General features: G+C 44.6%; 1 protein-coding gene across 2 annotated transcripts in view; it reads right to left on the reverse strand.

Moving 5' to 3' along the window:
• Window positions 1–374: 374 nt before the first annotated feature.
• NKAIN4 (sodium/potassium transporting ATPase interacting 4) overlaps window positions 375–12,344 on the reverse strand; it is a 99,291-nt gene continuing 87,321 nt past the window's right edge. The window contains exons 6-8 of one of the 2 annotated variants that reach the window (XR_015798570.1): window positions 11,888–11,972; window positions 3,543–5,075; window positions 375–514 (exon numbers count right to left, since the gene is read on the reverse strand). Coding sequence is in view for 1 of the 2 variants with exons in the window: in XM_088154307.1 (XP_088010433.1) it covers window positions 5,066–5,075; window positions 11,888–11,972 (95 nt within the window). In the remaining variant the exon portion in view is untranslated. Of the gene's footprint in view, window positions 515–2,793; window positions 5,076–11,887; window positions 11,973–12,344 lie in introns of those variants that run through there. The other variant, XM_088154307.1, reaches the window with a different exon arrangement.

Raw genomic sequence — 12,344 nt, forward strand, 5'->3', positions numbered from 1 at the left:
CATACTTGTGCTTAGAGGGGGCTCAGGGATCCAGAAAAACAGGCTCAACATCTCTCTTCAACCCTCACAATGAAACCCAGATTGTCGTTTGTAATTTGTAATTATTCGTTTTCTTGGCCAGGATCCAAAATATACATCCAAAAAATATTTCTGTTTAGCTCAAAAGAAGCCAAAGGGTCTATCGTCCTTCCCATTAGTGCTTTGGCTCAAGTTTGCAATTACCTAGTTCCCAATGTAAACTGGTCCAGTTTGTAATTCTTGGCTGCTTTACAAATCAAGCATCATATCTCCCAGAAATTCTCTTGGAATATAAAGTGAAGTATTCCCATCAGCATTCAGACTAAGTGAGCGGTTTTGCGAATGTAAACACACACACAGAGGCTGTCCTGCTATCCTGCTATGAAGCCACTGGACCCAAAGCCATGTGATTAATGGGGACATCCCCTATTGGGAACATTTCTCTTGCTTGCCCCATCCAAAGCTAGAATGCTTCCTCATTCCCAGGAACCGTGTTCTGGAAGGAAAGAGCAATTGAGGATTAGTTTTCAGCAGGCAATATAATAAAATATGTCAGTGTGGCTTGGCATACAGTGCGCACTCATGCAGAATTTGAGGGAAAGTAAGCATTTACTTCTAACGTGTATTTGATTATTGTATTTTATTTCTTAGATTTACATCCTGCCATTCATTCAGGAGCTTGTGGGACAGTACAGTGAGGCAGGCTGAGCTGAAAGAGTTTATGTTGAGTTTATGTTCTACCTTTTGTCTAGGAGCTCAAGATGGCTTACATGAAGATCTCCCTTCCCTTTTAGCCCCACAACAACCACCCACAACCCTGTGAAGGATTTGGCTTGAGAGGGACTAGACCAAAGTCTCCCAGGGAGCTTCTGGGGCTGAGGTTTATTTATTTATTTATTTAACTTGTCCCCCCCCCCATCTCCCCACAATGGGGGACTCTGGGCAGCTTACAACACACTAAAAACATAAATACAATTAAAAGTTATAAAAACCAAGCATTAAAAAATAAAAAAGCTAAAAAAACTAAAAAATCCAAGAGGCCGATGGGGGCCACACCAGGCCGCTAAGGGGCCAGCCAACCCCATTTCTGACATCCTCCCTCCCCGCCCCAGGCCAGATGGCAGAGCCAAGTCTTCACATCCCTCTGAAAGGCCTGGAATGAGGGGCCTGTCTCACCTCCGGGGGCAAGATGTTCCAAAGGGCGGGGGCCACAGCAGAGAAGGCCCGCCTTCTGGATCCCGCTAAACAAAGTTCTTTTACCGCGGGGATCCAAAGCATGCCCTCTCTGTGAAATCGGGTGGGATGGGTTGAGATCGTGGGGGCAAGGCGGTCCTTCAGGTAGCCTGGCCCCATGCCACGTAGGGCTTTAAAGGTGATAACCAATACCTTGAATTGGACCTGGAAGCAAACCGGTACCCAATGCAGCTCACGGAGCAAAGGTGTTATAAGGGTCCTTCTTCGGGCCCCAAAAATTGCTCGCGCGGCCGCATTCTGGACCAGCTGGAGCTTCCGGATATTCTTCAAGGGTAGCCCCATGTAGAGCGCATTGCAGTAGTCTATCTGGGAGATAACGAGGGCATGAGTGACTGTTCGTAAGGCATCCCGATCCAGGAAAGGGCGTAACTGGTGGACAACCCAAAGCTGTGCAAAAGCCCTCCTGGCCACGGCTGCCACCTGCTCTTTGAGCAGGAGTCGTGAGTCCAGGAGGACCCCCAAATTACGCACTGGGTCTGTCTGGGGCAGTGCTACCCCATCCAGAACCAACGATGACAACGTCCCGGATACAGGGGAGCCATTAACCCACAGCCACTCCGTTTTGCCAGGGTTCAGCTGGAGCCTGTTGTTCCCCATCCAGACCCTCACAGCCTCCAGGCACCACGAGAGGGTGGACACGGCATCACTTACCTCACCAGGGATGGAGATGTATAGTTGAGTATCATCAGCATACTGATGATACCTCATCCCATGGTGATGGATGATCTCACCCAGTGGCTTCATATAGATGTTGAAAAGGAGTGGAGAGAGAACCGAACCCTGTGGCACCCCATAAGGAGGGGCCGAGGATGGGACCTCTCGCTCCCTATCACCACCGATTGGGATCGGCCCCGGATAAAGGAGGTGAACCAGCACAAACCAGCACAGGTTTGACTTGATTCTGAGTCTCCCCAGTTGTAGTCCAACAAGCTCCCCACTAGACCAGCCTGCAAAGCTTGAAAACTCTAGGCTGATAGTAGACAGAAGAGAATCTATCTTGTACCATAGCCCACTGCAGTATTTTTAAACCACAGCATCTTTGAGATGTGTGGACTTCAACTCCCAGAATTCTCCAGCAGTCCACACATTTTGGGCAACCAAAAATGTCCAGTTCTTGCTCTGTGAATGAATATGGAATCCAAAAGGAAGGGTCAGATAGGATTTTGGTAGCTGGAAAGGTTAGAGGAGACTATGAACTGGGAGTGGGTTGGTGAGAGTGAATAGAAATGATGGGATATAGATTGGGGTGAGTTATACAGAAGGAGGAATAATGGTGGTGCTATGGCTCTTGATGCATTTGGACCTACATGTCAAATATGACTTCAGAATCGTCAATATGTATTAGAATATGAATATGGAAAATGTGTTGCTAGCTTAAACCAAAGGACCAGCATCTAGTCTCTAGTGATGGACATCCTTTAGGAAGGTCTCATGTAGGACATGAAGACAAGAAAATATCTCAACTGCTTTTCTCCACCAATTGGAGGTCAATGGTACAACATGGAAGGTAACAGCCACTGGTTTACAGGTAACTTCAATTAATTTGTTTAATTATGTTACATAAGTGGAGAAGAAAACCAGATAAAGAATATTATTGGGCATTACCTAGCCATAAAGGCTGAAGAGATTTGTCATGAACCACAAAACCCCACAAAGATCTAATATAGGTTAGAAAATGACCATCACCTTACATGTCCAACCATACGATAATTTTATATTGCTGTGCAAATCAACCTGGTTAGGTTTTCTACAAGAGCTATCTAAAATTGCTTTCAAGGGTGGATCCAAAATAGAAACTCTGAGATAGTAATTAAGTTTATAGATCTTACTACAGTTTCCCCAACTTGATATTCTCCACATGTGCTAAGCTGAAACTCCCATAATTTTGAACCAGCTTGGTCATGATTTGGAAGGCAGCAGCAAACTGGGGAAGGTTATGGGTGTCCAAAATGTAGAGGGTATAGATCCAGTCTTCTGATGCAGAACTTTCCTTTCCTTTTGCTCAAATCCAAATATGGTGATCCAAAGATACAAAGAATGCATCAAACTTATTGGTTTCCCTATTTGTATTATTCAGGCTCTTAATGCTGTTGCTTACATAGTCAAAACTTTATCTATGCACATGGAAGAAGGAGATATCCACAGGATTGGGATAAAATACCTAGGTTGGCAGAAGTAAAATAATAATAATAATAATAATAATAATAATAATAATAATAATAATGGAAAAATATGGTGACAAAAGAGGATTAGAGTCTGACAATGCTCACCGCTGTGGAGTGATGCATGATGTGGCAGGGTCTATGGTTGTGGAAGAACTGGATGGTCGGAATCTTAGCCTGTACCACTCTATGTGGCCCAATTGACCGTAGGTTCCACATCCTAGATGTTAATATATATTTTGCTGGTAAAATGAAGATTGCATCTCAACAGATAACAGCATCTAGGTGACCTTGTTTGGATTCAGAAACTAAGCTTAACTAATCATCCTCAGTTAAGACTTGGATGGGAAACCATCCAGGAGTACCAGGGCTGTAAGCTCAAGTACAAAGTCAACCGAACATGCTGAAAGAAGGCATTGATGAAGCACTTCAACATTGTTGCCAAGAAAACTGTATAGTTGGGTCCATGACGACATTAAAGAGTCAAGCTCAACTCATGGGAGTCTTTACTAACACCACCATTAAAAACAATGGGCCACTTCTGCGTTTTCCCTTCCTCCGCTCCTCAATCTTCATCCTTAAAGGTTCACTGCAATACACATTGTGGAAAACTGTAGGCCTGTCATAACAGTGCTAACAAATCTGCAATTGGGTCACGCAGCTTTGTGACACAAGATGCAAAAGGACCCAGGTTCAGTTTGTGGCATCTCCAATTAAAAAGTGGTAGAGATGTTGCTAATCCAACATTGACATACAGCCATGCAAGGTGCCAAGTGTTGTGGTCTTGTGTGTAACCTTAATTTTTTCCCTAGATGTTCATATCTGAAGCCTTTGGTTTTGATTATTCAACTAGCACATGTTTCTTTTAAATGAAAATGCAATAACGGATGATCAAGTCAAGACACCTTCTTAATTGATTGGAGATAAATCCGGCACCTCATCTATGGTTTTAACAGGACTATTTTGCTTGCCTAGAAGCCAGGGAAGTTTCCAACCAATTTTAGTTGTCCTAAGTGAAGATTAGTTAGTGGTACTTGATGGTAGAAAGAGAGCAAGTGGGGAATTTAAGGATTGGACTGTCCCAAATCCTTTTTCTATGACACTTAGAAAAATTCCCAGGAACAGATACTTTTAATTAATAGCTTGTCCATTAACGGAAACTACAAAGTGAGATTGTTCAGGGTAGGTGGGGGTTGAGGGGGAGTGGGAATCAGTCCACTGATAATAACAAAGTTTATGCCTCGAAATATCCAGAGGCGGTGCATTTTATTTTCGTACAGAAGAAAAGAGTCAAATATGTATTTTCCAAACGTTCTCTTCATACTCCCAGTGGAGTGAAGGTAGGGCATGAGTGGGGGTGGGAGAGGAAGAAGGAAATCATCTTTCCATTTCATTCATTCATAACAAAACCTACACATCCACTAATGAGGCATCATCTGAGTAGGTGCTAGCAAGACAATAAGTTGGTGTGAAGGACCAAGTACAGGATAGTAATCCCATGGAGGCGGGCTCTTTAAAGTAGAAGGCATCTCATCTCCCATTCCTTGGCTGCCGCTGGCACCTGGCTGAACATTTGGCCTTTCGTTGTGGATGGATGCTTTCCGCCTGTCCAGTCACTGGATCCTTGTCACTTATGCAGGCCTAGGAAAAGTATGAACACAAAGACTTTAGATGAGAAGACAGAGGGGGCCACAGACTTAGAGACAACCAGCCATCTGAATGCTTTGCCACCATTCAAGCAATTGTCATACAACACCATAATCTCCTGGAAGTTTCTAATCTGTGCCAAGGACCCTGTGTAATGGTATGTGGGAATGACCTTGGGAGACAGGAGGAAGAGCCACCGACTAGGAAATGGTCAGATAAGAGGCAGCTGAGCTCACAGAAGCAATGGGGAGTGGCAAACATCTTAGAAGGAATCCTCCCTAGTTTCTTGGACTGTAAAGGTGACGGGGGAGAGAGATGTTCTTTTAGACTTGCAAGATTGCTGTCAGCCTTGCAAGGTAGTCCAGACAAGAAGCTCATCCAGAAGTACTAAATCTAAATTTATTGTAATGTTACATTAACAGAATCTTGCAAGTTTGAAAGTACCTCTCTCCCCCCTCACCTTTACAGTCCAAGAAACTAGGGAAGGTTCCTTCTGAGATGTTTTCCACACCCCCATTGCTTCTGCGGGCTCAGCTGCCTCTTATCTGACCATTGCCTAGTCTGCGACTCTTCCTCCTGTCTCCCAAGGTCATTCCCACTTACCATTAAATTCTGTGAGTGGGGCCTTTGATACTATGCCTAGTAAAAAAATGTCATAACAATATAAAAGTTCATTCTCTACTAACAAGCTCCAGGATGCTGAAATATGTAAGTTTAGCAAATCAACACACGTCTGCCAGTTTTGGGGTATTTGACTTGGCTTCTGCCATCTTTAGCAGGGAGGCTATAGGCAGCTTGGCAGCCGCCTCGTCCCTGAAAATTCTGCTCAGCGTCTCATCTGCTGACACTTTCTCAAGTCGTCTGCGCTACTTTCCCAGGCTTAAAGACTATTCTGAGCAACAGCTCTAAGTCTAGGGGGCTGAGATGCTGAGTTTTGCAACCCTGAATTCACGTCAGTGTGATTGTGAGAATCGAAGGATCCACCCAGGATAAGCCACCGGGTTTTCTCCTTCCACGTTCTCCATCTTGCAGTATTCCTTAGGCTGTTAGGCATGCTAGTAGAGTTCTACAATACTAAAGTAATTATAATATGTGCAAGTGATTTATTCACAAGATACCTGCAAGCACTGGGGAGAGAAGGTACATGCTTTGCAATGGCTGCTGGGGGGAGTCGGTTTGCTTTGGGCAGAGTCCCTGTGGCTTTCCAGGGCTGGTTTGGCACTCGGCCGTCCGTCTGCTAAATGCTGCCTTTTCTGTTCCCCACAGAAGGAAATCGCTCAGTGTCAAACCAGCTGCTATTTATAATGCTTGACACTCTTAGTTGCATTAGTGAGCGATGCCTACATGCCGTCGTACCTTGAGAAGGCATTTTTACATGCTTCTTTTACAGAAGAGCTCAGGGCCATAAATTTCCTGGATATAAGCATTACTTTGTGTAGTAGGGATTATTACTCACAAATATTTTTATAATCTCTTTCTTGCAAAATGATAGGCCACCCTCCTTTCCCCTGGAATCTTAAGCCCATCTTTTCCTTCTGCTTCAGCTTTGAGCTTCTTTCCTCTGGATTAGTAAATCAAGCAGCTACCTTTGCTCCTCCAGAGGCATTGTGAATTCCCACTTTGCAGAAACCTACTGCATGAAAAATCAATATTTAATCTCCTTCCGCCTCCATCCAAATGAGGAGCAATTTGGAAGGTATTCAGTCCTGAAGCTCAAAGAGTATTTATCTTTTTTCCTATTGTGTAAACCATTGTTTGAGCAATCAAGGACCTCTCAAACTTCTGAAGGGCCACAGGAGGGTACTATGAATTTACCAGAAGAGACATGGCTGAAAATTTGGGGCCTGGAGGTAAACTGGTCTTCTTCCCACTCTGAACCCCCCACCAAACCTGAACAATCCCTCTCAGACTATTCATTTGTTGGCCTTTGGGGGAGATGTTAAGGCTTCAGGTGGGAACAGGAGGCCTCCAGACCAATCCCATTCTCAGCCCTAAGACTGTCCCAAACCTGGAAAATATGAGCTGAAATTGTATTTCCCAAATTCAGTCATTTTGCTGCTGAATGTTGGCGGCATTAGCCTATTGAGGTGGGGAACCGTTAATGGGATGCTGGGGGCCACTTGTGGTCTCTGAGACACAGGTTACTCACCCCTAATATAAGGTACTCTGGCAAAGCACCAGTGCCAGCTCCCCCCCAAAAAAGAGTAGAAGAATACTAGTTGCAACAAAGCAATGAAGGAGTAGGACAAAGACTTTTCTGTGGGTTTCTCCAAACCTTCTAGTTGGCCAGAATGGACAACTGGAAGCTGGACTAGAAAGATCTTTGATCTGATTTAGCAGGACTCTTGTGGAAGGTCCTGCTAAATCAGATGCGGAATGGTCTTGCAGAGCATGAAGGAAGAGTTCCACACCACTGCAACTTTTCTCGGCATGGCATGCAAAATGAAAACCTTTGTTCTGTGCTCCACTCTTTCATCCCACAAAAGGAATTGCCTATTCATGTAGGGAGACAGGAAGCAGGAGTGATGGAGGATTACTCCACCTTTGAGTAACCACTTCTTCCTAACCCTCTGTGAGACTTATGAGCAGATCCCACTTCTGGATTTGAAGGATGAGATTGAAACATTGCTTGGTGTGAGCAGCAGCACGGCTTGACTTTGGGCAGAGCAACATCTGATCAGGATGAGGCCTGCTTCACTCACGGAACATACAATGTAAACAACTGCCTCTCCTTTGGGGGTAAATGAATCCCTCAAAAATTCATTTCCATTCCAAATGCTTTGCTAGGGGCCTTTGGGTCAATCTAAGGGCCTTCCCCTATTACCAAGCACTATTCACCCCTCCTCAAGTCAGCATAAAACAATGAGGCAGAGCATTTGCTATCCCCATGGCCAACCCCTTTCCTGCCTCTGTTGCATCACTTCCAAGTCACTGCCACTTGATGTTGTTCTGAGTGTGCCACTCACTGTGGGCAAGGGGATCCAGTTTCTCTTCCCTTTCAGCATGTCCCCAGACAGTGGAGAAAACCTTCACTAATCAGGGCACTACTGCAGTCATGGGGAAGGTCTGACTTTGGGACTCTGCCTGAGCTTCTCCAGGCTGGTTTGTCTGCCCTCCCTCAGGCCCAAACTCTGTCATCCCCTAAATTAAAATAAAGAGCCAGTTGGGTGTAACAATTAAAGGCAGTGACTTAGAAACTGGGAGACCGTGAGTTCTAGTCCTGCCTGAGGCCCAAAGGCCAGGGGTGACCTTGGGCCAGACCCTCAATCCTCAGAAGAAGGCCAGGGCAAACCAATTCCAAAAATGTTGCCAAGGAAACTGCAGGCACTTCTCCAGCCAGTTGCCAGGAATCAAGACAGGCTCAAAAGCACAATAAAATAAAATAATCTGAAATTAAAAATATCTACCAGAAGGGCGTTTAGATAAGTTCTATAATGCAGATTAACAGAAACTGAGTAGCCGCTGGGCACCCTCTTCTCTCACTCCAAGGTGTGTGGGGAGAAGTCATTGCAATTGATAAATCAGGGAATTGGCAAACGAGTGCAAAGCATCCAAGATTGGATGGTTGTGTTCAGTTGCCATGCCTGGTGTTCAACAACTGTCTAAGGCAACAGTCTGTCATGCAGAGAAGCCTTATAGCCCGGCACCTCCTCAGGACAAGCCGTAGTATAAGCCTTCATCGAACAGACTAGAATTCCTCACACAAGCCCTCAAGAAATCCAATGCAGGTAGTTCTTGTTTAGCAACCATAATTGGGACCAGCAACTTGGTCGTTAAGTGAAGCAGTTGCTACACGAAACCACAACTGTGCTTATGATCATATTTCAGCTTTCCTTTGCTTTACAGACATACAGAGGTTGTAAATGCAAGGACTGGTTGTAAAGTTCCTTTTTCATCACCATTGTAACTGCGAACAGTTGCTAAACAAGGCAGTTGCTAAATGAATGCCACCTGTACCTTTGGATAAGTAATATTATTGAAAAATATTAGGAAGCTATACATTTTTGTGAGTGAGGAGGGTAGGAGCCCAAAAATGCTGTTTTTCCATCATGGATCCCATTCTCTGGAAAAGTCCTCCCCCAGAAGCTAGGTTCAGTGAGGCCCTTCTAGAAGATAGTGAAGACTCTTCTCTTCCAGAGGGAATTTGGGGATTGACTGAGCACATATGAACTGGATTTTATTTGTGAAAGTATTTGTTTATTACTGTAGTGTTTTATTCATTGCAGTCTGTTTAGATCTGCTGGTATTGTAGAAGTTTTCTTTGGTTGGAAGCTGCTGTGAATGGATTCCAATTTGGCAGCATAGAAATCTGACCAAAAAAAAAAAATTCCTTCCTGCCCGATATAACAAAGCACTTGGCCCCTCTTTTGTGTGGGCTGCTTTTTTCCATCGATCAGTTGTTTTTGGAATGGTCAGATTTGCTGTCATCTTGTTTTTCATTGAGAGGGTGAGGATTTATTCTCAGCGATAGGGTCCCCAGGATGCGTAGCTGCGCTGCAGGTGGGAGGCAATCTTTTCCCCCTGCTTGGTTCTCCCAGTCCCTAGACAAGCTGGCTAGGCATGTCTAGGTGCCAAGACATGCCATTTTTCATGCCAACTGCTTTCTCCCAACTACTGGTGAGAAGCTAAGGGAGACCAGCAGCATTGAAAATCTCCTCTCATACCGCTCAGCTCTCCCCACTGCTGGCCAACTGAGGAGACTGTGAGGGAACCTGCAGGCACAAAAGGATTTGCCGGCTGCTGGCCTCCTTCTGATGGTTTTGACAAATGCCAGAGATAATCCTGCAGCCAGCTAGCTTGGAAGCCACTTGGGCCAGTGCTGGGGGAGAAGGCTGAGAAGAACGTCTTCCACCATCTCTCAAAGCTATCTGTGGCCACCTAAGTTCTGCATTGAGGTGAACTTTCAGTGAAGCTAATTAGATGCTCCATGATCTGAATCTCTCCATGGAAGCACGTCAATGTCACTATGCCCAAGCTTCTTATGAAACTGACAGCTTCAGGTCTGTACAAACATCAGGCTGGGAGAAGCAATACACCTGCTTTTCCAAAGGTTTGGTGGGCATTAAACTATTGGTTTCCATTTAAGAAACAAACATCTTATGGAAGTTGCAACCAGAGTCCACAACTACCAGGCAACAGCTTTTCTAGTGTCATCCATCCATCCATCCATCCATCCATCCATCCATCCATCCATCCATCCATCCAATTTCAAATGTATATCTGCAAGCTTTGGACAAGACCACCCCACAGTTGAAGATGTGCCATGCTTGGGTTCCAAACACAGTATCCCTTGTATTTCTCCCTCACCTGAGTGGCCTGCAAGCCACCCATTTCACCCTTGCCTCCACAATCAGCTGAAAACTTGTAGGTCATGTTTGCTTCTTCCAACCTGCTTTGGAAGCAGGCTGGAAGCGACAGGTTGAAAATTCACCCCTCCAGAACGGTCCTGTATGGGCAAACTCCCCAGTGAAATCTCATTGAGCTTTTAGGGCCACTTAAGCCAAGACAGAGCCAGTCTTGGTTACGGGACCTAATTAAATGGCAACCCTCCAGGGGCAGCCCAAGAATCTTTCGTTGTCTAGCAAAAAGAGGAAAAAGAAAGCTGCTTAAGAGGAGGTGAAAATAGCAGGGTGTGTGTGTGTGTGTGTGTGGCGGCATTCATTTCCTTTCTTTCCCCAACCTTTTTTCCTTCCTCCAGAATCTCACACTGCTTGAGCTCTGTCAAATTAGCTCACCCTGTTTATTCTCTCTTGCATGAAGCAGAGGATCTAAAGCAGCATTTGTCAACCTTGGCCACGCTAAGATGGGTGGAGTTGAACTCCCAGAATTCCCCAGCCAGCATGGCTGGCTGGGGAATTCTGGGAGTTCAACTCCACCCATCTTAGCGGGGCCAAGGTTGAGAAATATTGACCTAGAGAATGCAGCAGGAATGCAGTTTGAGTGCCAAGAGGCAGACAAGATTTGCATTTCATCCAGCTACTTCAGAATGGGGGGAGCCGGGTTACGGCAACCTCCAGCACCCCCCGCTTCCCAACATGCCATTCTAAGTTTTGCCCATCTTTATCTACAGATGGTGAAGTTACCCCAGCAGTATTAGTGTCCCTGAACATTTGGGTGGCCACTTTCCCCTTCTTATACCATATTGCAAAGAGGACAGACAACATGATGAATCCTACTATTGCCTACTTTTATTCAATATTCTAGGCATATCTTCTGCCCATCATGCATCTCATTAACAACATTCCTGAACTGCATCCCAAGCTATAGCCATGAGTTAATCATGATTTATGGATTATTTATTTATTTTATTTATGAGCCATGATTTGCTGAGTGGGTTACAAGTGAGAGAATCCATGGAACCTGCTAATGTCTTCTTGAGATGCTGTAATCTTAAGGCAAAATGAAAATGAATCTGGACACTCCTTCTCAGGTACAACACCAGATGAGTGACGAGAATCATAGATTTGGAAGGATCTAATCCAACCCCTTGGTCCATGCAGGCTTTTTGAAGCCAAAAGAATTGGTAAAACCAATGAACTTACTTGAGGAATCTTTGTGATCGTCAGATTCAGAGCTGGCCTCAGGGTCTGGCTAAGAAAAAGTCAAGATGGTGGCTGCAGTGGGTGTGATAGAAGCTCTGCCCATTTCCTATGTGTGACACATCTGTGTGGAGCTTTGATCGTACCATTGTGGCCACCATCTTGACAATTTTTGACCATACCCTGTAGACACCCCTAGTAACATTCCTTGATTTAATCCAAGAATCGCCAAAAGAGAGCATCTAGGCCTTGCTACGGCATACTTACAGATATGTCTGCTTGAACAAAAGATTGGAAGGCTTTTCATTAACATGGTAGAGAGGGAATGGGTCAAATCCACCAATGAAATCAACTGAAAGAAAAAAAATCCAGAACACAAGCAATAACAATGGCATAATTGAAACAAAACAAAAGGATGGTGAGGAGGGCAGCAAACGAAAGCATAAGACAATGCAAAGACGTATGTGTAAAAAAAGAAAATAAAACCAGAAGTGCAAAAAGAGGGCACAAACTTACACCATCTAAACATGTCAAAGTCCTGTGGATTTCAACAGGAGAATTAAACACATGCTTAATTTTTCCACATTTTTATAATTTGGACACAATAGCCCTAGGAAATTCCCCAGATTGTTTACAAGCAAGCAATGCCTGCTTCTATAAAATGAAAAACCGCAGATTCAGACTTGAGCAATGGGACACTAATCAAGCTGTTCAATCAGTTGGA

This window comes from Python bivittatus, unplaced genomic scaffold, assembly GCF_059951505.1.
Source record: "Python bivittatus isolate LINGU-HERP-01145 unplaced genomic scaffold, Pbiv_v1 ctg000700_np1212, whole genome shotgun sequence".
Taxonomy (NCBI): domain Eukaryota; kingdom Metazoa; phylum Chordata; class Lepidosauria; order Squamata; family Pythonidae; genus Python; species Python bivittatus.